This window comes from Leuciscus leuciscus, assembly GCF_965113295.1.
Source record: "Leuciscus leuciscus genome assembly, chromosome: 6".
In the NCBI taxonomy this organism is placed as follows: domain Eukaryota; kingdom Metazoa; phylum Chordata; class Actinopteri; order Cypriniformes; family Leuciscidae; genus Leuciscus; species Leuciscus leuciscus.
Genome location: NC_138730.1, coordinates 45,160,608 through 45,188,348, shown reverse-complemented (window position 1 = coordinate 45,188,348; position 27,741 = coordinate 45,160,608). Strand labels below are relative to the sequence as shown.

General features: G+C 38.6%; 1 protein-coding gene across 1 annotated transcript; it reads right to left on the bottom strand.

Moving 5' to 3' along the window:
• Positions 1-27,372, bottom strand: rab11bb (RAB11B, member RAS oncogene family, b). Its single transcript, XM_082173255.1, has 5 exons — positions 27,174-27,372; positions 24,251-24,446; positions 6,061-6,254; positions 5,078-5,158; positions 1-2,435 (listed from the first exon to the last, which is right to left on the bottom strand). The coding sequence occupies exons 1-5, from the start codon at positions 27,211-27,213 to the stop codon at positions 2,290-2,292; spliced, it is 657 nt and encodes a 218-aa protein (XP_082029381.1). The 5' UTR covers positions 27,214-27,372; the 3' UTR covers positions 1-2,289.
• Positions 27,373-27,741: the final 369 nt, after the last annotated feature.

Here is a 27,741-nt window from a genome sequence, read left to right as displayed (position 1 = left end):
TTCACAATTTAAGCATTTTATTTTTAATTTGAAAATGTTGATAATTACAAATAGAGTTGTGTGTGCATGTGTGTGTGTGTGTGTGTGTGTGTGTGTGTGTGTGTGTGTGTGTGTTCACAGCAAACCTCCAGAACAGCATTCATGAGACTTCAAATAGAGACATTGAGGTGTGTATGATGTATATAATGAACTTACACACTTTAAAAAATCAATGCATACAAAAAAATTCAAAAGAATATGCATATAAAATCAAATAAATAGTGCTGTGAGAGATGAGCTCGGTCTACAACAGCTATTTCAGGTAATGAGTTATTATCTGTTAGTCTTACACAGTTTCCACATGAGTGTATTTGTTAGTTACTGTATGTCATGTTGTGTGAAGGTGGGACTTCCTCTCTGATGTAAATATCACACACACACACACACACACACCTCTGATAGTGTTCTACTCGGACAGGATATATCAGACTCATAGCAGCTTTATCTCTGGACTTCAATAATCCTCAACACAAAAACATTCATTCATGGAGTGTTATAATTTTCTGAAGTGTTTCAGTTGGACGTTCCTCTGACATTTTTAAATGTTACTACTCATGGTTTTAGAATGTTCACGGAACATTCAACAGTAACGTTTCCCAGAATGTTTAAAGATATAATGGAATGTTCCCTTAACGTTCACAAAACCAAAGCATCAGTGTTGGGGAGAAGATAACTATATATATATACACTACCGTTCAAACGTTTGGGGTCAGTAAGATTTTTTAATGCTTTTAAAAGAAGTCTCTTCTGCTCACCAAGGCTGCATTTATTTGATAAAAAACTGTAAAAAAAACAGTAATATTGTGAAATATTATGACAATTTAAAACGACTGTTTTCTATTTTAATATATTTTAAACTGTAATTTATTCCTGTGATCAAAGCTGAATTTTCAGCATCATTACTCCAGTCTTCAGTGTCACATGATCCTTCAGAAATCATTCTAATATGATGATTTGATGATCAAAAAACATTCATTATTATTATCAATGTTGAAAACTGTTGTGTACAATTTTCCAAAATTCTTTGATGAATAGAAAGTTCAAAAGAACAGCATTTATTTAAAATAGAATATTTTCTAACATTATAAATGTCTTTACTGTAACTTTTGATCAGTTTAACTCATCCTTGACGAATAAAAGTATTGATAATGATTTATTTTATTTCTTTCCCCCAAAAATAAAAATAAAATTCTTACTGACCCCAAACTTTTGAACGGCAGTGTTTAATGTTACAAAAGCTTTAGATTTCAGATAAATGCTGTTCTTTTGAACTTTCTATTCATCAAAGCATCATGAAATAAAAATGTAAAAAACTGTTTTCAGCATTGATAATAATCATAAATGTTTCTTGAGCATCAAATCATCATATTAGAATGATTTGTGAAGGATCATGTGACACTGAAGACTGGAGTAATGATGCTGAAAATTCAGCTTTGATCACAGGAATAAATTACAGTTTACTGTATATTCACATAGAAAACAGCTGATTTACATTGGAATAATATTTCAAAATATTACTGTTTTTGTTTGTATTTTTAATTAAATAAATGCAGCCTTGGTGAGCAGAAGATTCTTCTTTTAAAAACATTAAAAATCTTACTGACCCCAAACTTTTGAACGGTAGAGTATATATATATATATTAGTGCTGTAAAATTTAGTAATTGCGCTTAATTATATCTAACATAAAAGTTTTTATTTATATATCATGTGTGTAGTATATACATTATATTTATATACAGTATATATTATATAAATTTTTTGTGCATGTGTGTGTGTGTATATGTATATATATATATATATATTTTTTTTTTATATATATATATACTGTATATGCATACATATTTGGGTGTTTGCATTTAAAGTAATTGTGATTAATTGTAATTAATCGATTTGACAGCACTAATATAGATATATATATATATATATATATATATACCATGTAAGTTTTTTTTGCATTACTGAGTATTAGAGGGAAATACTGCAAAAATTCACCTGATAGTAACAGAAGGAAAAATGTCCAATATTTTCTGATCTTCCCTTTTCACGGCCAGTCTTGAAGCCAAAAAACCAGAGCGCAGTCAGATACTGTAAAAGTTTACTCACGTCAGTCGTATGTGTGTATGCGAGTGGACAAGCTATCAAAAGGAAAAATATACATATATATATTACACAGATAAAATGTATCACGTTAGCGGCACGACGTGTGGAGGGAGTGGGAGATGAGTGACAGGTGGGGCTGGTTGTCATGGTTACAGGTTTTGGCAGCACTGCAGTTTGTTGCCCTTCTGCCCGTCTGTAGTCGGCGGGACGCTGATGTCCACCACGTTGTTTCCCGGCGACTCGTCGTGGGCCGATCGCTCAGCGATTTGCTTCTGTGATACGATGCGGTAAATTTCTACAGATGCGGGAGAAAGAGAGAGAGAGAACGGAGAGGTGTGAGCAGTGTTGGGGAAAGTTGATTTAATAAGTAATGCATTACAATAGTGCGTTACTCCCTTAAAAAGTAACTACCGTAATTGCGTTACTTTGTTACTTTTTTTTAGGAAAGTAATACGTTACTTTACTTTGGCGTTACTTCATTAGGAAAAATCATTAGGATATTAAGTAAAGATCATGTTCCATGAAGATATTTTGTACATTTCCTACCGTAAATATATAAAACATTTATTTTTGTGATTGAATGCTGCACAATCGTGAACATAAATGCACAACTTTAAAGGAGATTTTCTCAATGTTTCGATTTTTTTGCACCCTCAGATTCCAGATGTTCAATAGTTGTATCTCGGCCAAATATTGTCCAATCCTAACAAACCACACATCAATGGAGAGCTTATTTATTCAGATTTTTCGTGATGTATAAATCTCAATTTCCAAAAACCTTTCAGCTTCTGCTGTTCTGGATAACACAAGAATAGATGCAGGAGAAGAAAGACTTGCACTTACTTTACCAATAAATAAAAAAATCTATAATCATTTTTGCTTATGGTTTAACTGAATCATCGAAGGTCAGAAGCAAGTACATTGGTCAATAAAGTGAGATTAAATGCATTAAAATGTGTTTTATTTAACATATTAAGTTATTGGAGGATTGCATATTATTCTGATTCTGCATTTCACTGATTTTATTCATTTTGAGGAATATTGAATCTTTTTTGTTTGTGCAAGTGAGATGAGTAAATGCACGCTCACATTTAGTCTAGAACTACTATAACCATCATGTTTACACACACACACACACACACACACACACACACACACACACACACACACACACACACACACACACACACCGCCTCTGTACTTCGATTAGTCTCAACATGAGGACAGGAGAGCTGTCAGTCAATACATGGGAGAACAAAGTAACTTATTGGAAAAAGTAACTCAGATATTTTGTTGCAAATTCTAAAAGTAATGCGTTACTTTACTAGTTACTTGAAAAAGTAATCTGATTACGTAACTCGAGTCACTTGTAATGAGTTGCCGCCAACACTGGTTGTGAGTGGATGAGCCTTGTTCAAAGTCACTGTAAAATAGCTTTATATTAGCTATTAATCTGTTGATTTTTATGATTATTATAAACCCATTAATTTCCAGATTTTTCCGGAATTAATTGTTCTTTTTCCATCTTATCTGTATTTTACATGTAAGTTTGATTTAAAAACGACAGCTTTAGAGACCGGCGTACACATATCTCCATATATCAATCCCATAAAAACCAGTGCAAAGGTTAAAATCGTTAAAGAGGCCTTTTTCCCACCGTCCACTAAAGTGGAGTAAAGAAATGTCTGCATTAACTTCACCTGTCACTCATTTACCAGCAGGTTATCATGCTGTATGCTAACACAGATAGATATAGATGTTATATAGATATATAGCAGCTAGATATAGTGACAATATAGCACTTGCATATTGTTGTCCTATTGTTAGCTTTACTGCTTCTATTGTTCTCATTTGTAAGTCGCTTTGGATTAAAATGTCTGCTAAATGAATAAATGTAATGGTTTTTAAAACATTCATACAGTCAGTCTTCCAAAATATGGAAGAACCAAGTATAATGTATGGTAACACTTTAGTTTATGGTCCAATTCTCACTATTAACTAGTTGCTCATTATCATGCATATTATATCGGCTGTTTATTAGTACTTATAAAGCACATATTAATGCCTTATTGTGCATATTCTACATACTTTAATCCGACCCAAAACCTAAACTATTAATAAGCAGTGATTAGGAGTTTAATATATTAATTAGAACTTCAAAACTATAATCGTATATAAATATGGTCACACTTTAGTTTGACCCAATTTATATACTATTATAGTTTTTGTTCATATTTTTAAGTAGCTATTATTTTTGTTTTCAGTTTTAATTTTAATGTTTTTTTCTCTTGTTCCTTTATTATTATTATTAATAATAAATATTTCTACATGGGTTTTAGTATTATTTATATACTTTTATAGTTTTTATTTATATTTTTGTTTTCAGTTTGCATTTTAATCTTTTCCATTTTTATTAGTTTTTTTTTTAACTATTCAATTTTTTTTCAGTTTTAGTTTTTGGACTAAAACTTTACATTTTGGACAATTAGTCATTTTAATGTTTCAATTTAGTTTGTTGCCACAGCAGCATTGCTAAAGTTTTGCATCTAATAGTTATGTTTTATTTTTTATGTTTATGTTTTTATTTCAATTAACAAAATAAATAAATAATAATTTTAGGTTTAGTTAGTTGTTGTTAATAATAATAACCTTGCTCTCAATGTATTACGTTACATTTTTGAGTCTGTGAACGTGAAATATAGTGACATCTTAGACTTGATGATGCATTGCATAATTTAGTCAAGAATCGTTATCTAACCGCATTATTATAAGTGTGAATATTTACACTCCCGTCTGAAATATCTCTGTAAAATCCTATAATTCCTGGCAGGCAATCACAGCTCAGATGCTGCAGGTTTAAAGTTGCATAACACGCCACTGGTTTCATGTTAGCTGGTGTATTGCTGCAGTGAGGAAGCGTTTCATATGTGTGTGTACCTGTCAGAATGTTCTTGAACGCCTCCTCCACGTTAGTTGAATCCAGAGCGGACGTCTCGATGAATGACAGGTTATTTTTCTCTGGAAGAAAGCAGAAGGTGTTTAATATCACCAGCTTTTAAAAAATATAACGGACCTCCTTCATATGAAACACAAGCAGAATGAGTTTCAGTGCAAATATAATCACATATAATGGGATTGTTATGATTTAAAAAAAAATGTTTTTGAAAGAAGTCTCTTCTGTTCGTCAAGCCTGCATTTATTTGATCAAAAATACAGTCAAAATTTTTTAATATTATTACAATTTAAAATAATTGTTTTCTATGTGATAATATAGTAAAGTGTAATTTATTCCTGTGATCAAAGCTGAATTTTCAGCATCATTACTCCAGTCTTCAGTGTCACATGATCCTTCAGGAATCATTCTAATATGATGATTTCGCAGGAAACATTTATGATTGTTACCAATGTTTGTGCTGATTAATATTTTTGTTGGAATATTTTTTCAGGATTCTTTGATGAACAGAAAGCTCTAAAGAACAGCATTTTTTTTTTGCAATAGAAATTTTCATAACATTATGAACATTATCAATGTATCCTTCCTAAATAAAAGCATTATTTTCTTACTCACCCAGTGACGATTTAATGAAAAATTTGCCCAGATGTTTCATTCTGTTTGTGTGCAATGCAATAATCAGTTCTGATTACTAATATACTTCATATTAATTTCTTATCCTAAATACCTATTTTTATTTAGAAAATTATGAAGCAAATGGCATAATTCAGTAAATTACCATAAATTAATTTAATTGATTCACTACTAATTAATAGAATAATTTAAGTAAATTCATGCAATCATTGTCACCCTATTGTCAGTCTCAAATGCTGTCCAACAGCGATCACACAAACAGAAGTTTCTGCATATTGTCCCCCTCAGGATCCTCGCGTGTGTGTGTGTGTGTGTGTGTGTGTGTTCTCTGTACCTGCGAAAGCTCTCGCCTCATCGGTGGGAACGGCCCTCAGGTGTCGCAGGTCGCTCTTGTTCCCCACCAGCATGATGACGATGTTGTTGTCGGCGTGATCTCGCAGCTCCTTCAGCCAGCGCTCCACGTTCTCATAGGTCAGATGCTTGGCGATGTCGTACACCAGCAGCGCGCCCACCGCTCCACGGTAATACCTGCGCAGGTGAGAAACACTGTTTAGTGCGGTTCATAAGGTAAGCATCACTATTACTACTGCTCAGGTTTAGTTTTTATTAGTGCTGTAATTTAAACGCGTTATTAACGGCATTAACACAAACCCATTTTAACGCCGTCCATTTTTTTCCCGCGAGATGTACGTTCTTTTTGGCCTAGCAAACTTTTTTGTTTTTTTCACATGCTGTTGCAACAACTAATAATGTTAGAAAAACTACAACACCACACCGGATCTAGCTAGACCGGACACAAAACAACAGACCAAAGAGTAGTAGCCTAACGGGGTCAGCCCTATGTTCCCACAGCCCTATGTTCCCACATTTCTAAGAATTTTTTTTTTACTGAAAATTTTGAAAATTAGGCCCTATGTTCCCACAGCCCTATGTTCCCACAACCATATGTTCTCTCATTTAACTATATCCCCTATGAAGGGTAAGTTTTAGTGCTTGTACTGGTACAGGGATAGCCCAATTACATCCCAGACAAGTCTCCCTCCTGTGAGGGGTAGGTTTAGGTATGTTAGGGTTAGGGCTGTGGGAACATAGGGCTGTGGGAACATAGAGCTGTGGGAACATAGACATGCTCCCAGGCTAACGTTATGTTTTGAGTGGATGGCGAGCACGAGACGCAGATTCTGAATGGAAAGTTTACTTTTAAAAAGTTGCCAAATGGTTCCATTGACGAGACCAAAGTGATCTGTGTGTTTTGTCATTGTGAACTGAGCAATCATCGCAGCACGTCCAGTCTGAAACACCACTTGATGGCCAAGCATTCTCTAATGCGATTAGTTGCTCCGAGTGAGAACGTTAGTGTGACACTGAACACTACAGTATATGCCAGTGTTGTTTTCAATAAAAAAAACATTTGCACAAAGCAAGCCGATCCACAGTTCCATGTTGATAAGAGCATTAAAATGAGAAAAAAAGAATGGGACAAAAAGAAATCAAGGGACATTTAGAACAGATAAAAATGTGCGATTAATTGCGAGTTAAATATGACATTAATGCGATTAATCGCGATTAAATATTTTAATCGTTTGACAGCACTAGTTTTTTATTTTATTTACCCAGCTAACAGGGAATGTTTCCACTAAAACTTGTAAGAATTTAGACTATACGCTGGAAATTGTGAGAAATAAAGTCAGAATGCGACATATAAACTCACGATTGTTTTAAAAAGAAAAAATGTTTGGATATCGTTTAAACAATTCCAATTCTGCTTATTGATTCCGATTCTTATCGATTCCTAATTTTGATTTGAATAAGGTAAAAAAAAAAGAAGAAAAAAAAGAAATTCCCATTTATTAAAGGGGTCATATAATGGTACATGCACTTTTACAAGTTGATTGCACTGAAATGTCTGTTGGCAGTGCCTGTACACAACCATCCTATCATGATTAAAATCCATCCAGTGGTTTTGTTTTAATCTCCTTATATGTTTGACCATCTATGAAATCAAGCCGTTCGATATTGTGACGTCATAAGATCGTACGCCCCTCCCGCGATTGTGATTGACAGCCGTGTTTCAACACAAGACCCGCCCTGAGCAAGCTGTGACAGCCGTCAGTCCGCCATTGTTGATATGCTGGAGTAGAATGGCGTCTACACGATTGTGGTGTTCTGTTCTTAGATGTAATAAGGAACACAGCAGTCATTTGGATGTTCCTAAATCTGAGCCGTTATAGATGCAGTGGCTGAGTTTTGTTTTTGAAGCAATATGCCCAAAGGATTGACGCGGGGATTCCCTCACGGGGATTCCCCACGATCGTCCATGCTTTCATGTTTACGCGAATCATTTCACACCAGACAGCTTTACAAACGAGAAAAAACGGATCGGTACCAACGTGTTCCTGCTGAACCTCCAGAAGATGTGAGTGTAATGTTTTATTAACCTTTATATTAGTATATATTAATCTTTGCGAAATTTGCAAACCTTGCTGCAGGCTTCACGATGAATGCATCTAAGGTTTACACTCAGGGTACATTACAGCATGTTTTCTATGTACGACGTTCTCAATATAATTCATAATCCCACGTTTATAATGAACAACGCGTGGTTATTGTGTTACAAACGGTGTACGCACAGAACAGAGGGGCGGGGTGAGCAAAGCTCATTATCATTTAAAGACACATGCACTGAAACGGCGTGCTGAAAACAGAGCTGTTTTTGACCAGGTAAAATTAGTGTTTTCCTACAATACTAATGAGAATTTTTAATTAAAGTATATTACAAACTTTTAATTTAGACCCTAAAGAATCATATTAGCTTGTACAAAAATGGCATTATATGACCCCTTTAAACAGGCTTAAGAACACGCACACAGGGATTTTTTTGCGTATGGTTTAAAAAATACCATAGCAAAGTCTAACTAATATAAATTCCAAGCATTATTAAAGACAAGTAAATTAAAAGTAATTAAAAAAGAACAAAATAAACAAATTAGCAATCGCACAAATAAATACAACTGAACAAAGATATAAATAGTGTAAGATTTTCAGGTATCCGGGAACAGAAACGAATCAAATGTTGTAACAGAGGTCGACTGAAGGCTGTCTTTAGTAGAGAACACAAGTGAAGTTTATTTACCAAACATAAAATAAAGGCATGAACTCAAAGCAGAAACATGACGCTTATCACAAACAATACTTGACAAGGACACTAGAGGTGGGCAGATCGATCCTTGAGTATCGATATATCGATACTGACGTGGTATCGAAAAGGATCGATCCTCACATAAAAATATCGATCCAAATGTGTGTTTTTTTTTTTTTTTTACCAGTCATTTTTTATTAATTTAGCACGCACTTCAGTGCGTAAAATACGCTTCTAAGTGGAAAAATAAGCGAATGTTAGCGGATAATTGTGTAGGCTAGAACTTTTTCTCCTAGTCATCTGGATACAAGACGAGACCAATCAATCACAGAGCGTTCGATGCTGGTGCTTCGCTGAGCTCACAGGACCAGTGCGTTTGGGAAACGAAGCCTTGCTTAGATGACAGAGAAACAATCGGGTATTTTTTTTTTTATAAACAAAGCAAAAGTGTATATAACGGTTCAAAATGTTGACGTCAGTAAGATTTTTTTTAATGAAATTAATAGTTTTATTCAACAAGGATCAATGCATTCAATTGATCAAAAGTGACAGTCAACTGTTCTTTCAACTGTGTTCATTAAATAATTCTGCATCATGGTTTCCACAAAAAATATGAAACTGTTTTCAACATTGATAATAATAAGGAATGTTTCCTGAGCTGTAAATCAGCATATTAAAATGAATTATCATCATGACTGGAGTAATGATGCCGAAAATTCAGCTTTGATCACATGAATAAATTACAGTTTAGTATGACATAGAAAACAGATAGCCTATGTTAAATTGTAATATTACAGTTTTTACTGTGTTTTTGATCAAATAAATGCAGAAGAGAATAAAAAATCTTACAGACCCCAAACTTTTGCAGTAGACTAGTACTAGTAGGCTAGTAATATAATTAGGGTAGTTTTGTAAAAGTCACTGACTAATAATTACAGGCGAGTTGAGAGCACAAATCACAAAATATTTAGTAGTCATGAAAACGTATTCAGATTTAGCATATAATGATGCATTCACCTCATAAATCATGACACACTGCTCTAGCACAGGAAAGTGCATAAGTTCAAGTGCATGCTTTTAAAATGAAAAAGTATTGGTATCGGTATCGATATCGGCGATACTGGCCCTGTATTTACTTGGTATCGGATCGATACCGAAATTTGGAGTATCGCCCACCTCTAAAGGACACATGGCAAACATGAGGGTTAAATACACACAAGACTAATGACGCCGGTGAACAATGAACCAATGACAACACAGGACACTTGGCAGGATCACATGACTAGAACAGGGGATCACATGACAGACATGAAACAAAACCAAATCGTGACAAATGTAAAATAACTCTGCACTTTATAAATAAAATATACATTACAATAATTACAAAGTTATTCCGTATGAATTTTCTCTTTGTCTTTTGTTGTTTGATTATCGTTATTATAGAGACGACGGCAGGAATTTTACGCTGCTGTCACTTTAAGAGCTGCACGGATCCAATATACTGTTACACGTGTGTTATGTTCACTTAAGACATAACCTACTGTGTTTACGAGGATATTTTGACATGTTTTTAGTGTGAAATTGTCTGTTCAAGTGCAAAAAGACGTGGAATAGAAGTGCACTATACAGTATGAGAGGCGGCTTACTGTGCGCACGTCGTCTTGTGCTTGAAATATTCAAATGCACAAGGAGGAATTGATAAAGAGGAATCGAAATTTTAATTACAAGTCTCCGATTAGAGAATTGGAATTGATTTTGAATTTCCAACCCTGGAAAAAAGTCAGTTTACATCTTGCAATTCTGACTTTATTTCCCACAATTTCGAGCTTATTATCAGAATTGTGAGATAATACGACAAAATTATCTTTTTTATTATAAACATATGTTGACTACAATAGTTAACATGAACTAACAATGAAAAATAATTCTAAAGCATTTATAAATCTTAGTTATTGTTAATTTCAACATTTACAACAAAAAAAACATTAAATCAAAAGCTGTATCTGCTGATATTATTAAATGGACCTGAGCTGACATGAACTAACAATGAACGGTTGTTTTTTTATCAACTAATATTGAATAAATACCGTCACAAATGAATTGCTCAATGTCAGTTAATTTTAGTTAATGCATGAACTAATGGAGTCTTATTGTAAGGCGTGACCTAAAAAATAAAAATAATTTAATGGCTGAGATGAAGGATGCAAATGTTATTTTTGGTCCAAGCGAATCAGAACCAAACCTGTTCACCGACAGCCACAAATGCAAATAATTCCCATTTGTGGAATATTTGTTCTGTTTAACAAATTTGACTTGATTCCTGCATATTTTTAATCCAGGTTACATAAAAATAAAAGAGATTACACTTTATTTTACAGTACGTGTACTTACAGTGTACATACCCAAGAAAGTACTGGTAATATAAGGTAAATACATGGGTTAAGATTAAGTTCAGTTACCAAGTTATTGTAATTGCTATAATAAGAACATAGTATGTACATGCGGATCAAATAACGTGCGCAACTTCTGACACATGGATCTGCAATGTTGGCTTTGTCACGTCTATTGTAGACAGAAAATATGAAGCATTATATCTCGCCCCCGGATTCACCAGTACAACGGTGGGTAATTGTCACGAACTGCTCTGACACATGCAGCTTTATTAGGGTAATCCAGAACCATGATCCAGAAACAGGCAATAGGACAAAACACAGGGTAGACAAACTAGTGATGGGCGAATTCAAAACATTGACAAAGTCAACACTGCAAAGTCACATGATTTCAGTATACTCTTTCAAAACGTTAAAAAATGTCAATGGTTCACCAGTAGGGGGCGATGATCTCTGTGAACCCACGAATCACCAGCGGCGAACCACTGAACATGTCTATGGGGTTTATACATCTGTAGATGTTTTAATGAGACATTTGTATAAAGGAATAATAGTAGTTAATGGTCTCTTATTGGCATGTTTACCTGAGCCAATCCATGATGGAACAAACAAAACAAGTCCTGGAAATTGATAAAAACACACTTGATATTCAATCTTATTTAGATGATTAGTTAATTGCATTTGATAGAAATTACTTTTCAATGAAACATTTGAAATGGGTTTGTAAAAGGTGTTTTTATGCATGTTTGGCCTGAGTTTATTGCATTTACACTGTTTCGACCAGAAGGGGTCACCAGTGTGTGTCATTTAAAACGCATCGAAACGGTTCGTTTCTACCATCACTAAGAAAAAAATACAGGGAAAACCACAAAAGATTAAAAACCACGTCACAGGAAAACACAGAATTGCAGTGTGACACATACTAGACTTCGCAATGAGTGTGTGAAAACACAAACGAGTTAATCACACACAGGTGCAAGTAATCAGACCATTAGTGATCATGAACGATTCGTTCATTTGAACCCTCTGGAGTCCTGAGCGTTTTTTTGGGCCCTGGGGGTGTTCTGACTGTGCTGTTCTATATGAACATTCTGCATTTATTTGATATAAAAGTTGTAGTAAAGTGACCCCTTCTGTTCAAAGTTGGGTATTGCATATAATATTGTTAAAGTCTTTATATGATGACATCACAAACGTGAGCCCAGCAGCAAAGAAGAGCATGCGGTCATGGCTACTATTGCTCCTTTATTTAAGTTGTTTTGAAGGCACTTTCGGTATGTAGATGTTGCTACATTATAATTCCTATGCGTATTTAAAGGAGAACTCGGTAACTCTAGCGAACTCTTGTCACTTCTTCGCTGATTTTCCCTTTTGTTGTCGCATGTTTTCCCCACGAGCTCCCCCTACAGCTGTGGGGGGGGCGTATATTTCACAACACAGTCGTAAAAAACTCACTTGCGGCGGCCTCCTCCCCCTCTCTACCGCTGCTCATGTGCGTTTGTTTTGATCGGAGCAAGCCAACTGTATCGCGTGGAGCTATGTCTACCGAGGTGGGTAATCTGGTAATACATCATACATGCGTGTGTGTTTATGTCGAATTGCCGTAAAGCAATTTGTGTTTCGCGCTCGTTCTCGTTCTAGTTCTCGCTTCTCACGAGACTTCCAATTTCTAATTTGCCGGGACGGTAGTGTTGCAAGTTGCAAGGTTGGTTTTCCGCCTGGGAACGCTGGGGGGAGCGGGGAATGTCACCAATATCACCAGAACAGGTTGTTTAACCATCCAAATGATTTCTAGACAGTTTTATTAAGTTAAAAAAGTTACCAAGTTCTCCTTTAATTGTCATATCTTATATCCCAGATGTAAATTTAGTTTTCTTTGTTTCGTGAATGCACAATCTGTTTCTGTTATAGTTGATGCTAACTATATGCAATGTAAAATCCTTTGTTGTGCTTATGCAAACATGTAATCGACTCTGTACATTTAGGATTCTGTATTTTGTATTTCTTTTTTTACAGTTTTACGTTATTCCTTGGACAGCAGTAAACCTTGGAAACAATCCATGTGTCTGTAGTCTTTGGGAGGCGTTATCTGACTGCATACTCAAGCAAGGCGTTTGAGATAAAGGGCAGAACAGTAAAACGAAAATCTTCAGTGACCAACTTCTAGTTTCTAACTCCACGGCGGGGAGCAAACTAGCCCATAAGGTGATCTTCCTCCTACGATGTCTAAATCAAGCTCCAAGTCTGGATCAAGGAGGCAAGCATCTAATGCATCATGTTCATCACGGCGCTCACGAGGCTCATCGGCCATAACCACAGCTGCCGCAATGGCTAGAGCAGAGGCTGAAGCGGCTAAAGCGGAAATAGCGTTTGCTAAGAAAGAAAGTGAACTTAAAATACAACAAGCACAGCTTGAGGCATCACTAGAGACTTTAAGGCTGCAAAAAAAAGCTGCAGCCATACAAGCGAAGGCAGAGGCTTTAGAAACAGCTGCAGAGCAAGAAAGTAGGGGAAATTCGAGCATAATAGACCTACCTATAGAGGATACAATAGAACGCACACAGGCTTACTTATCGGAACAAGCGGATAGTGCTGTAGATTCACAAATGCCAGTGCTGGATGGGCCGTTTTATGATAACGGAGGCATAACTGTTTCAGAAGCGCAACAACCACAGACTACTGAATCCTACATGCAGCAGGACGGTCAACCAGTTTTTTATGCCATACCACCCAAATCTCAGCCTGTCAATGCAGAGTGTGTGCAGTACCCTACCATTTCGCAGTCCAAGGATGTACAGTTGCCATGCCCGGCTCAGCATGAGTCACACTTCAGGTCACCTCGAGATGGGTACCACCCACGATCTGCACCATTTCCAGGCAGTGAGGAAAGGAGCGGAGACAGAAGGGTGCCGCTTGACTATTATCAGACTCAGTCAGCTACACCTTTACAAGCTGGACAGTATCAAGGTAATCTGTATGCAAATAATCAAATGTCTGATGTCGTTAAGTTTATCGCAAGACGTGAATTAGTGTCAACCGGCCTTACACAGTTTAACGATCATCCAGAGACTTTCAGAGCATGGAGGGCATCCTTCATAAATGCCACTAAAGACCTTAACCTCTCACCTAGCGAGGAGATGGACTTGCTAGTGAAATGGCTGGGGTGTGAGTCAGCTGAGCATGCAAAACGGATCAGAGCTGTGCACATTAACCATCCGCTACAAGGGCTCAGGCTGATTTGGGACAGACTTTATGAAACATATGGCTCGCCGGAAATGGTAGAAAGTGCTCTATTCGCTAAACTGGAGAGCTTCCCAAAAATAGCAAACAGAGACAGTCACAGACTGCGCGAGCTGGGAGATTTGCTCATGGAGAACCAAGCAGCTAAGCAGGATGGCAATCTAATGGGTCTTTCCTATCTAGACACACCACGGGGAGTAAATCCGATAATTCAGAAATTGCCATTCAGCTTACAAGAGAAGTGGCTCACGGTGGGATCTAAGTACAAAGAGGACTGCAGAGTTTCCTTTCCACCCTTCAAGTTTTTAGTAGACTTTGTGTGTCAGCAAGCTAAAATGCGCAACGATCCAAGTTTCTTTCTCACAGCTGTACAGGAAGAAACTCGCAAACCAAACAAACAGTTAAACAAATCTGTTTTTCCCAGAGCTGTCATCACACACAAGACACAGGTCTCCTCTGAGAATTCATCAGCTGCCAGCGAACAAAAAAATAAGGTAAATCCAGCAAAACAGTGCTTTCTACACAATAAGCCTCACCCTCTGTTCAGATGTAGAGGATTCAGGATGAAACCTATGGAAGAGAGAAAGTCATTGCTCAAACAACAAGGCATATGCTTTAAATGTTGCAGCTCCATATTCCACATGGCAAAGAACTGTGATCAGGATGTTAAGTGTTCAGAATGTGGCAGCGTTACCCACATGGCTGCGCTCCATCCAGGCCCAGCACCATGGACGAAAGAACCACAATTCCCGACATCAGAGGATCGCAAAGTGAGTGAGGACGTACCTGTGGAATCTGAGGTTTCCTCAGCTTGTACAGAGGTGTGTGGAGACGGTCAACTTCCACGCTCATGCTCCAAGGTATGTCTCGTAAAAGTATTTCCTGAAGGCCACCCAGAAAAGGCAGTCAAAACGTATGTGATACTAGATGATCAAAGCAACAGATCGCTCGCAAGATCAGAATTCTTCGATCTGTTTGACATTACAGAGTGTAACGTAGCCTACACTCTCAAAACATGCGCAGGCACAGTCGAAACAGAAGGCAGGCTAGCACGAGGCTTTCAAGTGGAATCCTTTGATGGAAGCTTAGTCTTACCCTTACCAGTGCTACTTGAGTGTAACGAAATTCCAGACAATCGCTCTGAAATCCCCACTCCAGGAGTAGTTAGTAACCACAGGCACCTAAAACATCTTGCAAAATACATCCCAGAGCCCGATCATCATGTTCCCATTCTTCTCCTGTTAGGCAGAGATATGATCAGAGTCCACAAAGCCCATAAGCAAGTAAATGGGCCACCAAATGCTCCCTTTGCGCAAAAGTTGGACTTCGGGTGGGTAATCATTGGAGACATGTGCCTCGGGAAAGTTCATAAACCGACTTTCATCCAAACTTACCACACCAACATTATGGAAAACGGTCAGTCTACATACTTTCACCCATGTCCTAACAACTACACTGTAAAGGATAGATCCCAAAGTGAGTCACTCACCAAGTCCCTTATCAAGGAGCGGACTCAAAGACTAGCAGAATGGGATGTATTTCAGAGAACAAAAGATGACGAGAGAACAGCTCAGTCTATCGAGGACAGACTCTTTCTGCAGATCATGGACAGAGAAGTCTATAAAGACGAGGAAAATTCATGGGTTGCCCCACTCCCATTTAAGCAGCCAAGGCAATATCTTCCAAACAATCGTCCACAAGCTGTGGAACGCTTCAATTCACTTCTACGATCTTTCAGGAAGAAGCCTGAGATGAAAAAAGACTTTATAGCCTTTATGGAGAGGCTATTCCAAAATGATCATGCAGAAATAGCTCCTTCAGTTGGTCCCAATGAACAGTGTTGGTATCTACCTTCTTTTGCTGTGTACCATCCAAAAAAGCCATCCCAGATCCGAGTGGTCTTTGACTCGAGCGCTCAATGCAAAGGGGCATCACTGAACAAGGTTCTCTTGACGGGTCCTGACCTCAACAACAGTCTCCTCGGTGTCCTCATGCGGTTTCGCAAAGAGCCTGTCGCCTTCATGGTAGATATACAGCAAATGTTCCACTGCTTTAAAGTGCGATCTACAGACAGGAACCACCTCAGGTTCCTCTGGTTTCATGAAAATAACCCAGAGAACGAGGTCACGGAATACCGTATGAAGGTACACGTATTTGGGAACAGTCCCTCTCCGGCAGTGGCCATTTACTGTCTTCGTCGTGCAGCTCAAGAAGGACAAGAGGAATTCGGTCAAGACGCCCTACAGTTCGTGGAGCAAGACTTTTATATGGATGACGGATTGAAGTCCTTACCTTCCGCAGAGATGGCAATCGACCTGTTAAAAAGGACACAAGACATGCTGGCTGGATCTAACTTGAAGTTGCATAAACTGGCTTCAAACAGCAAGGAAGTTATGGGAGCATTCCCATCTGAGGATTACGCCAATTCAATGAAAGAACTGGATTTAGGTGTTAGCTCACTTCCTATGCAACGCAGTCTTGGCTTGCTTTGGAATCTGGACACAGACTGCTTCAACTTCCACGTCCAAAAGGATAGAAGGCCTTACACTAGGCGTGGACTGCTGTCAGTTATAAACAGTTTGTATGACCCACTAGGATTTGTGGCCCCCGTCACAGTTCAGGGCAAAGTACTACTGAGGGAGCTAACTGAAAATGCTGCTGACTGGGACGCATGCTTACCTGTGAACAAACAAAAGGTGTGGGAGGAGTGGAGAGATTCTCTGCAAGAACTGCAACATGTACAAGTCCCAAGAAGCTATGGGCCCACATCGTTGTCAGGTGCCAAGTTCAAGGAGCTCTGTGTTTTTTCAGATGCTTCTGAGAAAGTAATAGCAGCAGTTGCTTACCTCAAAACAGTTGATTCAGATGGTATCTGTCATATGGGGTTCATCACAGGCAAAGCAAGGCTAGCGCCACAACCAGAGCACACTATACCTCGTCTGGAACTCTGTGCGGCTGTCTTGGCAGTGAACATGATGGAAACTATCATTGCAGAGATTGCTATCAAATTTGATGAGATCACCTTCTACACAGATAGTAGAGTGGTCCTTGGCTATATCTACAACGAGAAACGTAGATTTCATGTCTATGTAAGCAATCGTGTACAGAGAATCCGGACAAGCACTAACCCAGAACAATGGCATTATGTGAGCTCAGAGCATAATCCAGCTGATGTCGCAACACGACCAATTGCTCCAACCAAATTGCAGGACACTATCTGGTTCAGTGGACCAGCATTCTTGCATCATCCAAAAACAGAGACTTTCCCTAGAGAACCCTTCGCACTTGTTGATCCTGATCGAGATCCAGAAGTTCGCCCACAAGTAACAGTGTTGCATACCACTGTCTCAAATCGCTTTGAACGCTTTTCGGACTGGAGCCGTCTGATCCGAGCTGTTGGAAAGCTGATTCATATCGCACGCTCTTATAAGCAGGGTCAAAATGACACCCCTCAGGCATGCAAAGGATGGCACTGTTGCAAACTTCCTCTTAGTGCTGACACAATATTTCAGAGCACAGTTGTTGTCATACGAGCAGTACAACAGGAAACCTTTGCTGACGAGTTGCAGTGCCTCAAACAGAACAAACCACTTCACAAAACTAGCACACTCCGAAAACTAGATCCCTTCATTGATCAAAGCGGACTGTTGAGGGTCGGAGGTCGTCTGGTCAAAGCAGATCTTGGTTTTGAAGAAAAAAGACCCCTCCTCATACCTGGTAGGAACCATGTAGCATTACTTCTAACACGACACTTTCATGAGCAAACACATCATCAGGGTCGTCACTTCACAGAGGGAGCGATAAGATCTGCCGGCTACTGGATAATAGGAGGCAAAAGACGTGTGAACAGTCTCATCCATTCCTGTGTTGTATGCCGCAGACTCAGGAGGGGCTGCGAGACTCAAAAGATGGCAGATCTGCCCGCTGACAGGCTCAGCATAGAGCCTCCCTTCACACATGTGGGACTAGATGTGTTTGGCCCCTGGTCAGTATCTGCTCGTAGGACAAGAGGCGGCTATGCAGAAAGCAAAAGATGGGCGGTGCTATTCACATGTTTAAGTGTCAGAGCCATTCATATAGAAGTGATCGAGTCCCTAGATACCTCCAGTTTCATTAATGCTTTAAGGAGGTTTCTGGCAATCCGGGGTCCAGTGAAACGGATTCGCTCTGATAGAGGGACCAATTTCATTGGAGCGTGTAAAGACCTGCAAATTCCTTCCAATGTTGATGAAAAGGCGGTGAAACAATTCCTGTCAGATCACGGCTGCATATGGACTTTCAACCCTCCGCATTCATCGCACATGGGGGGTGCATGGGAAAGGATGATTGGCATTGCTCGTAGGATTTTGGACTCCATGCTTCTTCAGATGGCATCCTCTAAACTCACGCACGAGGTACTCTCCACCTTCATGGCTGAAGTTACTGCCATTATAAACAACAGACCACTGATACCTGTGTCTACCGATCCAACAGATCCTTTCATTCTAACACCTGCCACATTACTTACCCAAAAGACTGGTACTAGCTCAGTTCCACCTGGGGACTTTGGAAAGCCTGATCTGTACAAACAACAGTGGCGTACTGTGCAAAGCCTCGCAAACACTTTCTGGGACAGATGGCGTAAACAGTACCTTTCAACCCTACAGCATCGACGAAAATGGCAACACCAACAGCCCAACGTTTCCAAAGGATGCATAGTTCTGCTCAAGGACTCTCAGTCAAAACGGAACGATTGGCCCCTGGGCATCATAACGGAAACTTACCCCAGTCAAGATGGGCGAGTTCGAAAAGTACAAGTAAAAATCATTGGGAAAGACGGACCCAAACTGTTTCTGAGACCTATTAATGAGATAGTACTCCTCCTCCATGAAGATTCGGAATAGACCGTTTAGGTTTACACTCAAGTAAGAAGGTTTGGTATTTCCTGAATACCAGACGGGGAGTGTGCTGTTCTATATGAACATTCTGCATTTATTTGATATAAAAGTTGTAGTAAAGTGACCCCTTCTGTTCAAAGTTGGGTATTGCATATAATATTGTTAAAGTCTTTATATGATGACATCACAAACGTGAGCCCAGCAGCAAAGAAGAGCATGCGGTCATGGCTACTATTGCTCCTTTATTTAAGTTGTGATGAAGGCACTTTCGGTATGTAGATGTTGCTACATTATAATTCCTATGCGTATTTAATTGTCATATCTTATATCCCAGATGTAAATTGAGTTTTCTTTGTTTCGTGAATGCACAATCTGTTTCTGTTATAGTTGATGCTAACTATATGCAATGTAAAATCCTTTGTTGTGCTTATGCAAACATGTAATCGACTCTGTACATTTAGGATTCTGTATTTTGTATTTCTTTTTTTACAGTTTTACGTTATTCCTTGGACAGCAGTAAACCTTGGAAACAATCCATGTGTCTGTAGTCTTTGGGAGGCGTTATCTGACTGCATACTCAAGCAAGGCGTTTGAGATAAAGGGCAGAACACTGACATTTGTGCTTTTTTCAGTTGCTTATAAACATATTAATGGCAAAGGTGTAAATTCACTCTATATAGCACAAACAGGACTACAATAATATGTGAGCCACATGTATGTACATGTTTTCATTTTTGAGAGAATAATGTTTATGCGTGGTTATCGAAAAAACTAAAAATTAAAGTTTTTGAAATAAGGCCACAAAACACATACTAAATATGTGGCAATAAGACTTTTGACTAATGGATGTCGTCGCCTATAGTTTTTTCTTCAAAATTATGTGAAAATAGTCTTGCTTTATCGTTCACATAAAACCATACATTGATTTAAATTGATGTAAAACAGGTTTTGCTTGGAAAGCCAATATGCGAGGGGGCGTGAACGAGGAGTGGTTTACACCTTAAGGCCAATTTATACTTCTGCGTCGAGTGTACGCCGTAGTGTACGTCGTAGGCTACGCACGTAGGCGACGCCGTCGTGACCATTTATACTTCTGCGAATGTCTGTGTTGCTCTGCAGTTACACCGCCGAAACGCTAGTTGGCGCGGGTGGGTTTTAATGTTCCAGTTCCACTGTGTTTACATTCCTCGCGGCTGTTTTGAGTTTAGGTTTCTACGAGCAATGGCGACTGAAGGAGTCATACAGATGGCTGTATTTCCGCACTTCTTCAAGCAATCTCTCGGTCACTTGGTCTGTTTCCATGGCTCTTCACTGATCTTCGGAATTTAAAAATGGCGGGCGGGCGGTGCAGAGTGCAGAAGATCATTCCGGAAATGCGTAGGAGGAAATGCGATGCTATCCAGCCGACCAATCACAGATCTTGCGGTCCGCGTCGCCGCGAAGCGTAGTTACATTTTTGAGGAGGTGCGCGTCAGGGTACGGCGAAGGGTACGACGTATGGTACACGTCAATGCGTATGCTACGCCGTACCTTCTACGCGCACCCGACGCAGAAGTATAAATTGGCCTTTAGAATACACCCACTCTGCATAATTAGCCATTCATTCAGGTGTGACACTGACTGAGCCCCAATGCAAGGACAAAAGATATATTTAGAAGAAGACTTATATTGACCATTTAAGATTTTGCTTACATCTATCTTGTAAATATGTTTTGCTATTTTATTAAAACGGTTACAATTACAACAATAATTACAATTTCAACAATATTTCAAGTGTACTCTTTCTTTGTAAAAAAAATTATTATAGGCCTACATTTTATCTATGTATTCATTAGTTTGAATATAACCAACATTGGAACTGCTAACATCTTAGTTGATGACTTTATTTTTGACAAAAATAGTATTTTATATATAGAAATTGCTAAACAAAAGCTTATTTGATGTGGCAGTATATTCTACAGTAAAAACTGTACCCAAATCTAGTCAACAAAATGTTGTCTTTCATATTTCGTCTGACTGTAACGTTGTTTTCATGAAATATTAGGGCATATTGTTAATTTGCAGTTTAATACGTTGCTTATACAAATAGCCTACATTTTATTTCAACATTCAGTCGATGTTTACTTATCTCAGTATAGCAATGCAGTTTGCTAAAACATCATCATTCATTCACACACGCGATTTAAATTTAAACTGTCTTTGCCAGCTGTGGTAAACAGCGCGCATCTCTGCCGTTTATTCATTCATAAACAGAAACCCACGTGAAGAAATTCACGTGAGAAGGAAAAAACTTACTAGTATTCCTCAGCTCGCTCCTCGATATACCCGCACTTCTGAGGGACATTTTCCATTAGTATTATTCCTCACAGCGCTGCAAGACGGTGTAAACAATGATCTAAATAAACTTGTGTGTTTTCTCGAGCTGATGGGGGCGTTCACAGGATCGTCTCAGTCATTTGCGTTTGAATAGCGCGCGCTCTCCGTGGGTGGGGCCGATTATAACGTAATGAGCTGAGATGAGCTCGACTGGAATCGCTCTCTTTTAATACAGATTTCACAAGATGAGAATATTTGTTTTTTATATAAATTACTTCATTTAAAAGAAGAGAATTCAAGCTTCATGCCTGTGTGTCTGTATGTCTGTTTGACTGAGTATTCGCTGAGTTATTGTTAATTTTCGGACGCGTTTCAGAATGGACTACACTGGCAGAGAGAAGGCAGAACTCGCTTCGTGTTTATTTTTCTTTATTTGGCAAAAAGCACAACACTTTGTTTTTATTGTGAGTATACACAAAAATAATACACATTTAACAGAATCGATTGATGTATGAAACTCCTATGGAAAATCAAAGTCAACAGAGTATTTATGAGTTTCTTTTACACTAATAAAAAAAAAGCGAGCTGGTATCGCCGGCGATACCGTAGACCTCAGGGGGTTAAACAAATCTTTAATATGACTCGGGACTACCGAGTTGTCTCGGAGAGTGATTAGTTCATCTCTCGAGTCTTCGGGTTTAGGTCCGAGTCCGAGTCTTTCATTCTTCCCGTCAGTCCCATAGAGGATATGCTGTCGGTACCGGAAAGAGAAATGATTAGTTCACCTCTCGAGTCTTCGGATCTGATTCTTCTGAGTCTTTTGTTCTTTTGTCACGTGATGAACTCGTGAAGACTCGTGAAGACTCGAGAGATGAACTAATCAGTTCTGTTTCCGGTACCGGCAGCATATCTCAGCTTATGGGTCTGTCACGTGATGAACGAATGACTCAAACCCGAAGACTCGAGAGATGAACTAATCAGTTCTGTTTCCGGTACCGGCAGCATATCTCAGCTTATGGGTCTGTCACGTGATGAACGAATGACTCGAACCCGAAGACTCGAGAGATGAACTAATCAGTTCTGTATCCGGTACCGACAGCTTAGCTCAGTTTATGGGTCTGTCACGTGATGAACGAATGACTCGAACCCGAAGACTCGAGAGATGAACTAATCAGTTCTGTTTCCGGTACCGACAGCATATCTCAGCTTATGGGTCTGTCACGTGATGAACGAATGACTCGAACCCGAAGACTCGAGAGATGAACTAATCAGTTCTGTATCCGGTACCGACAGCTTAGCTCAGTTTATGAGGATCACGGGATGAAGGAACGGCTCAGATCGGGAGGTGAGGTAAACTAACACATAGCCGTAAAGACCGAGATAAATTAATGAATCGTTTCTGTTTCTCATAATTTGGCCTTTTCCTTGCATTGCAATTTTCTTTTCTTAGGTTTGCACTCTTAACACACCTCACAACTATGGAAAATCTGATAAGATAATCTGTAGAACCATCAAGATAATCGTGACTTAAGTTAGGATTGTCGGACGTGGAGAAATCAGCCCGAATATCTTGTGTTGTGGCCCCAGCATAAGGTCTGAGAGTGTCTTTATCTGGGTGCAGGTTTTAAAGGCTGGGGCGTAATTTGTGGGGGGGTTGGGGGGGAGATAACCCCCCCAATATTTTAATTTTTGCATTACAACCCCCCCAATATTTATACCATGATCACATGAAAAATATGCAGAATAATTTTTCAACTCCCCCCAATGTTCAAACCAGATCTACGCCCTTGTTTAAAGGGGTGGTATAATGCGCTTCACAAGATGTAAAGTAAGTCTCTGATGTCCCCAGAGTGTGTGTGTGAAGTTTTAGCTCAAAATACCCCACAGATATTTTTATATAGCATGTTAAAGTTGTCACTTTTTGAGGATGAGGAAAAACACACCGTTTTTGTGTCTGTTCCTTTAAATGCAAATGAGCTGCTGCTCCCGGCACAGGGGGCGGAGCTTCAAGAGTGTCCTTTTACCTCACACACACATGCACTGAAAATTTCAAAAACTTTTAGCCTTTTATGTTCAAACCGGAGTCAGAAAGATGGAGAGACTCGAGAAGAAGTGACAACATGTAGACAACATTTCTGAATGGTTAGTTGATGAATTTATGTAGCTTATGTGTAGTTATCTTCTAGTCACTGATTAGCATATTCTGGCTTGATAATCTATAAATCGTGTTCCGGGGGCGGGGTTTATGTAAATGTCAGGGTTGGTGATGTCACTAACCCGGGAGGAATGTGGTGTAGTCTCTACCAGCCGTTTGTTGTAGTCCTTAAAAAGCGATTTCTTTAAAAGCAAATATCTCCCTTTGCTTTGAACTTTGAGCGTTGTAACTTTGCAGATGTTGTTTATGCTCAAACAGCAACATTACACACTAACTAAAGTTAGAAAAGTGACATCATAATCAACCGCCCCTTTACAAGTATTTATCTACAAAAGGCGAGCCCAGCAAAGGTTGTGACCCACTGGTCTGTATGGAGGCTTCTGTGATCTGCTATAGCCTGTACTCACGCAGAGGTGATGGCCCTGTACCGCTCCTGTCCGGCCGTATCCCAGATCTGAGCTTTTATCGTCTTGCCGTCCACCTGAATGCTCCTGGTGGCGAACTCCACTCCTATCGTGCTCTTGCTCTCCAGGTTGAACTCGTTGCGTGTGAAGCGCGACAGCAGGTTACTCTTCCCGACACCCGAATCTCCGATGAGAACAACTGAGAGTGGACGCACACAAACAGACAAAAATATGATATTACTCTCAGATAAACAGGTACAAAAGCTGTCACTGGGACAGTAACCTTCAAAAGGGTTCTAATATGTACCATTTAGGTACTAATATGTACACGTTTGGTACCAATATGTACCTTTGAGGGGCTTGTATGCACTATTTAGGTACAAAGGTGTAGCTTTTGAAAAGGTACCGCCACAGTGACAGCTTTTGTACCTTTTTTTCTGAGTGTTTTGGAAGATGAGAAAGTTTAGCTATGTATCATCTTTATATCTCTTTTAATTCCTTTTATAACTGTTTTAATTTCCCTTGCTTTTATTACTTTTTATTTTAATTCCTTTCAGTGTAAAGCACTTTGAATTACCATAGTGTATGAAATGTGCCATATAAATAAACTGAGATCTCTCTACAGTCATGACTTAATAAAATGTTAACATACACTACCATTCAGTTTGGGATCAGTACGATTTTGTTTGAAGATATTTAATACTTTCATTCAGTAAGGAAGCATTGAATTGATCAAAAGTGACAGATATTTATAATGTTACTAAAGATTCTATTCATCAAAGAATCCTGAAAAATCAAATGCATCACTTTTTACACAAAATATGAAGCAGTTTTCAACATTGATAATAATCATAACCGTTTCTTGAGCATCAAATCATCATATTAGAATGATTTCTGAAGGATCGTGTGACACTGAAGACTGGAGTAATGATGCTGAAAATTTATGATGATTTTATGATGATTATCAATGTTGAAAACAGTTTTTTACATTTTTATTTCATGATGCTATGATGAATAGAAAGTTTAAAAGAACAGTATTTATCTGAAATCTAAAGCTTTTGTAACATTAAACACTACTGTTCAAAAGTTTGGGGTCAGTAAGAATTTTAATTTTATTTTTGGGGGAAAGAAATAAAATAAATCAATACTTTTATTCATTAAGGATGAGTTAAACTGATCAAAAGTTACAGTAAAGACATGTATAATGTTAGAAAATATTCTATTTTAAATAAATGCTGTTCTTTTGAACTTTCTATTCATCAAAGAATTTTGGAAAAAAATTCTACACAATTCTGTTTTTTAGCACTAAATCATCATATTAGAATGATTTCTGAAGGATCATGTGACACTGAAGACTGGAGTAATGATGCTGAAAATTCAGCTTTGATCACAGGAATAAATTAAATTTTAAAATATATTAAAATAGAAAACAGACATTTTAAATTGTCATAATATTTCACAATTTTACTGTTTTTTTAAATTGTTTTTTATCAAATAAATGCAGCCTTGGTGAGCAGAAGAGACTTATCTTAAAAACATAAAAAAATCTTAACAATCTAAAACTTTTGACCGGTAGTGTATATTCCGCTATTTTAAATTGTAATAATATTTCACAGTATTGGAAAATATAAAAAACTTGATATGCTCTAGATCAGTGTTTCCCAACCCTGCTCCTGAGGCGCAACAACACACATTTGGGATGTCTCCCTTATCTGACCCATATATTTCTGGTCTCGGAGTCTCTATTAATGAGCTGATGAGTTGGAACAGGCGTGTTTGAGGAGGAAGAGTTCAGAAATGTGTAGTATTTGTGTGCCTCCAGGGACAGGGTTGGGAAACACAGCTCTAGAGTACATAAACATACCTAAAATGGCAAATATTCTTTGAATCAAGCCAATAATTCATTCAAAACCACCTCTAGCTTAAAAAAAACATTATGAATTGAAGCCACCAAAATGGTAATATGAGGAACAATATATATACTGTATATATATATAATTTGACTCATCATGCAAGTGTAACAAAATTAATTTTGAACTTTTTCAAATCTCTCTCTCTCTCTCTCTCTCTCTCTCTCTCTCCAGTCCTTTCTTTTCGAAAACGTTCTTGTTTCTACGGCCCATTACTCGAGACCCAGTCTGATGCTCCTCTAGAACATCTGCTGTGTTTACCACAGTAAAGGTGAGTTACCGATCGCTGGTGAGCTGTTCCTTTAAATCAGTGAATGAGTTTGCATTGATTTCCTTCAGCTCAGGGTCAGGGTGAGTGAGATGTCATGAGGGATGGCTGCTGATATCCTTATGTTGTTCTGCTAGGAAGTCGAGACGAACTTTGTTCCACATATAATGCTGATCTCGTGAAAATCGAAATGTAACAGTTTTGCCGCGTCAGACTTTGATCGGGCGGTGACGCGATACAATCAAAGAAACATAGTAACATCGGTTACAATGTAACAAACCAGCTGGAGGAGAGAATATCATGATGTGACCTAATTATTATCATACAATACAGTATCATAGAAAGCAGTGCGAAGCAAACAGCCAAAATTGAGCGTATTTTGTCTTAATTCCCTTCGAAACATGCAGGGCTACACCAAGATCCTAATGTAAGCTTCATTTGGCACATCTTTAATGCATCATGTTCATTTTCCCATCATTCAGGCCCAGATATCCTGATCCCAGCCGGTGTGAAAGCATGCAGGCCACCATCAAACACACAGATGTTTAACTGATCGATGGATATGTAGGTTATTGATGCCTCTGCGGGCGTTGCTATGTCAAAGACAGTTAAATATGGCATGATTTCAGACAGCTTTCCTGATACAACAGACTCTCAAATGCTTGTCAGATCTATGAGTCGAAACAATGGGTGGATTATGAATGATTACCCCTCTGCTCTGCTCTGTATGAGGGAATGCAGAATTTACCTTTGAACAAGAAATCGTATTCATCATCTCTGTTGGCCATTTTAGAGACGCCCGCTCCGTCCTGTAGTCCGAGGTAAATCAGATGATGCTGTATTAATAAACTCAACGCAAGAAGAAATAATCAGATGAACACTAAAGACATACACACTGCGCCAGTGCTGCTGTCACACACACCGCAGGAAGAGTGTGATCTGCTCGGGCTGCATTAGAGGAGGAGTCCCGCGGATCATGATCATCTGTCCGGCAGAGGGCGCTATAAACACTACATTACATCAGGGCCTTCAGACATGTGTGCTGTGGCAAACCGTGATAGCTTCAAATGTTCACAGTGTTACTCGTAATTTAAAGGCGTGGCCCCTTTTTACACGATGTAAAATAAATCTCTGATGTCCCCAGAGTGTGTGTGTGAAGTTTTAACTCAAAATACCACACAGATATTTTTATATAGCATGTTAAAATTGTCACTTTTTGAGGGTGAGCAAAAACGCACCGTTTTCGTGTCTGTCCCTTTAAATGCAAATGAGCTGCTGCTCCCGGCACAAGGGGCGGAGCTTCAAGAGCTCGTGTC

Bases quoted from the DNA above. Each gene is read 5' to 3' on its own strand.
- rab11bb (XM_082173255.1), bottom strand. From the start codon at position 27,213: ATGGCCAACAGAGATGATGAATACGATTTCTTGTTCAAAG. The intron at 6,255-24,250 runs GTGAGTACAGGC...TCACCTGCGCAG, and splicing joins TACAGGGCCATCACCTCTGC to GTATTACCGTGGAGCGGTGG. The intron at 5,159-6,060 runs GTACAGAGAACA...GCTTTCTTCCAG, and splicing joins TGAGGCGAGAGCTTTCGCAG to AGAAAAATAACCTGTCATTC.